The sequence below is a fragment of the Mandrillus leucophaeus genome, unplaced genomic scaffold (genome assembly GCF_000951045.1).
Source record: "Mandrillus leucophaeus isolate KB7577 unplaced genomic scaffold, Mleu.le_1.0 Scaffold175, whole genome shotgun sequence".
Lineage (NCBI taxonomy): Eukaryota > Metazoa > Chordata > Mammalia > Primates > Cercopithecidae > Mandrillus > Mandrillus leucophaeus.
The window spans coordinates 4,996,870-5,000,115 of record NW_012101754.1 but is presented as its reverse complement, the minus strand read 5'-3'; the positions used below and the strand labels follow the sequence as shown (position 1 = coordinate 5,000,115).

At 33.8% G+C, this 3,246-nt stretch overlaps 1 protein-coding gene across 1 annotated transcript in view; it reads right to left on the bottom strand.

Moving 5' to 3' along the window:
• Nucleotides 1-3,246, bottom strand: part of DAOA (D-amino acid oxidase activator) — a gene marked incomplete at its 5' end in the record, with an annotated part of 49,685 nt that overhangs the window by 41,469 nt on the left and 4,970 nt on the right. The window contains 1 exon segment of the mRNA XM_011977238.1: nucleotides 1,690-1,833. Within this exon segment, the coding sequence (XP_011832628.1) occupies nucleotides 1,690-1,833 (144 nt within the window).

Below are 3,246 nucleotides of genomic sequence, written 5' to 3'. Positions count from 1 at the left end.
CACACACACACACACACACACGGAGACATACTTTCTAGTAATAAGCAGTGTTTTGAATAAAATCTTTTGAAAGATGTTTAGCAAATTGAAACAATTTCTGTCTTCCTATGTGATGCCTGCAATTATATGGTTTAGATGTTTATTGAAGGACTTGGGAAACATCATAGGCCCATTGGCATTATTCTCAATATATCAAAGATTCATTCAGTATAAATAAATAATTTCATTATTTATAATAATAAAAGTTGTCATGGAAAATTTTATAACCTGATAAATAGGATGTCATAGAAATACTCAACATGGAAAAATAAAATATATACATAGTTTAAATTAGACCATCTGTTACAGAGTTGTACAGTCTAACTCTCTGGCCAGGTAAGCGTCTAGCATGAAACTTCACACAATCATACCTACAATGTATTCTTGCCTAATTCCTTGTTCCAAAGGAAAGTTTGATAGGGAAGTTGAATAATTTCACTTCCTTTTAGAGATGGTAGAACTTATTTAAGTAGCTTTCCTGTAGTACAAAGATTAGGCAGCTTTGATTGGAACTCTAGATTGAAAATGAATAGAAATAACTTCTTACAGACCACATCTAAATTTAACTTTGCTTCACACCAATAAACTATAGCCTCTACTACTTTATAGACAGATTATAGCTCATCAGTATGACTAAAAATCACTGTGGAATTACTCTGTAATAGTTCTGTTGCTATGCCTATAAATATAATTTCAGTGAGTGACTTTTCCATTTTCTAGCTGCCTGGCTATACTTTTTTTGCATGGCAAACTAAAGGACTTTAAGAATATGGTAAATGACAAATTTAAATAGCGTCAGATAAAACATGAAAGTCGACATTAAATTATCTGGTTAAAAATTATTTTCAGAACAATTTTAAAAATAACATTTTTCTATTGATTTTAACTTAATGTTTATACTATTCTAAAAAAGTTTTAAAAATGCAATTTTGCTTACACTCGTAAAGCCTAACATAAAGAAAATAACAGCATTATTTAGGGGAAAAAGTCCCGTTACCCAAGTGAATAGATAATTAAATAATTATCATAAGAGACAAAAGACAGATAGATAGCATCAGATATTGTAGCTTGGTACAGCTTCACTACTAGGTCTAACAGTTGAAAATAATCCAGGAAATGGTTTTAAGTGTTTTATATTTAAAACACCTACACACACACACACACACACACACACACACGTAGGCAGTGTGAAATTTACATTGTTCCTTTCCCATGTTATTGTTGTATATGGGCAAGCTTATTTTTCACATATTTCCTTCTCAATAGTCTCGTAGTTCTAAAGAGGCACACAGCATTATCACCAAAGATGCTTGACAAAGATGGGTATTCTGAGGGTGATCCAGATTTACTGATGATGGGAGGCCTGGAAATCTGAAAATTCAACAAACTTTCCTAGTAATTTTTATGTAAAACAAAATTCAAGAAAAACTACTGCATGAGAAAATATGAAGAAGTCAGTGGATACTTTTTCAAAAACAGAAAGTTTTAAAATGGTTGCTGTGTAATAGACAAATGATTTCTGAGCTAGAGAAAAGTTCAACATGAAATATAATCTAATATTAAAAAGCCCAGAGAAGTTGCTTTCTTAAGTTCCAAGATTAGCATTTAGCTTTCTCCTGGTTAAAAGTTTAAAACGAAGAAGTTATATACTCTGCGTAGGGCTGAGGAAGGTAAAGGACCCAAGGATATAATGATCTCTGTAAATGCCTCTGTGCCATTTCCAAATAACTGTCCTCATGCCCTCTCTTCCATCCTTCTTTCCTTGTTACCTTCTCTCTTCCTCCTTCTCTCTGTCTCCTTTGCTGCAACAGTATTTAAGTGGATGTATAATACACATTAACTCTATCACATCTTTTAACATACATGTTGGTTTAGTGATTGTGGAGCGATTGTAGGAATTGTCCATTTTACTTAATTTTTCAGAGATTTTTGGTTAAAACAAAATTCCCTCAGAGATTCAAATGTCATCTGTTAATTGAAATATATACGTCTGTGTTTTGAGATTAAGCCCAAAGGAAGGGTGGCTTCTCTCTGGATCAGACTATATGTTGAGTTATTTAATTACAGTAAAACAAAAATATTAAGATGGCAAGAAAAAATTAATCGTGATGCCTCATTCTTGATTCCTCATGAAATGGATTGCCTATACCATACTTACATAACACGTGCATAGCCTTTCCAAAGCTCCAAACCTCACGATGAAATGGTCCGTTCCTCCCTTTCCTGTGCGAGTGTTGGGAAGTTTCCTCTTCCCCATCAAGGGGCCTTTCCTACTGTGCTGACCACAAGGTAGTTTTTGGAGGGGATCTTAAGTTATATTAGTATTTTATGAGATCTTAGATAGGGTTAAATGATTCCTCTTATTTTGGTGTGGAAAGAGAATGGAGTGTGATAGTGAATGCAGGAGAAAGTTGTGAAAGACTGAAATGAGCTGTAAATATTACTAAATCACGTGACTAGCGGAGGCTTCCAAGATTTCTCTGCCTTTCATCGTCTTTGAGCTATTTTACAACTTTGTAAAATTTTAAAAATATGGCATAAATGCAGTTGACTTTCTTTCAGAAAAATGCAAAGTAATTGTGTCCAGTGAGAATGCTATGGACTATTGTTCTGTGAATCGACCAGTTCTACCTATATATGACTTTAAATTTGCCTTTGAATCGGTTGTAACATCTTATTGTTTCTCTTATTAATCAAGTAAAATCTTTGATTTATGTTCATGATATATCTGTATAAGCTACCACGAAATGTTTTTAAATGCCTTATCATGTAATATAACCAACTTTCTAGACAAATAGCGCTCCCTTTCTTATTTTCAAGTAAGTAGCGAAAACTTATTTGAAATTCTGAACCCATCAATTTAATTTTTGTATGAAAGGATGAAAATTTCCTAGAAGCCCTCTTGGTATCATCTAGGTAAATCTCATATCAAATCTGTGCTAATATGTTATTTGTCCTGTAACTGGTTCTTAGTCCAAATTTTGTACCATTTATTCCAGTCCTATATCCTTCACCTCAATCAATATAAAGTGCATTGGCCACACAGTCTTATTGTCTGTATAACAGCTTCAACTCAATTTTCAAACAGTATTTTAAAAATTGAATGGCCAAGTGCGGTGGCTCACAGCTAATCCCAGCACTTTGGGAGGCTGAGGTGGGCGGATCATGTGGTCAGGAGATCGAGACCATCCTGGCTAACACGGTGAA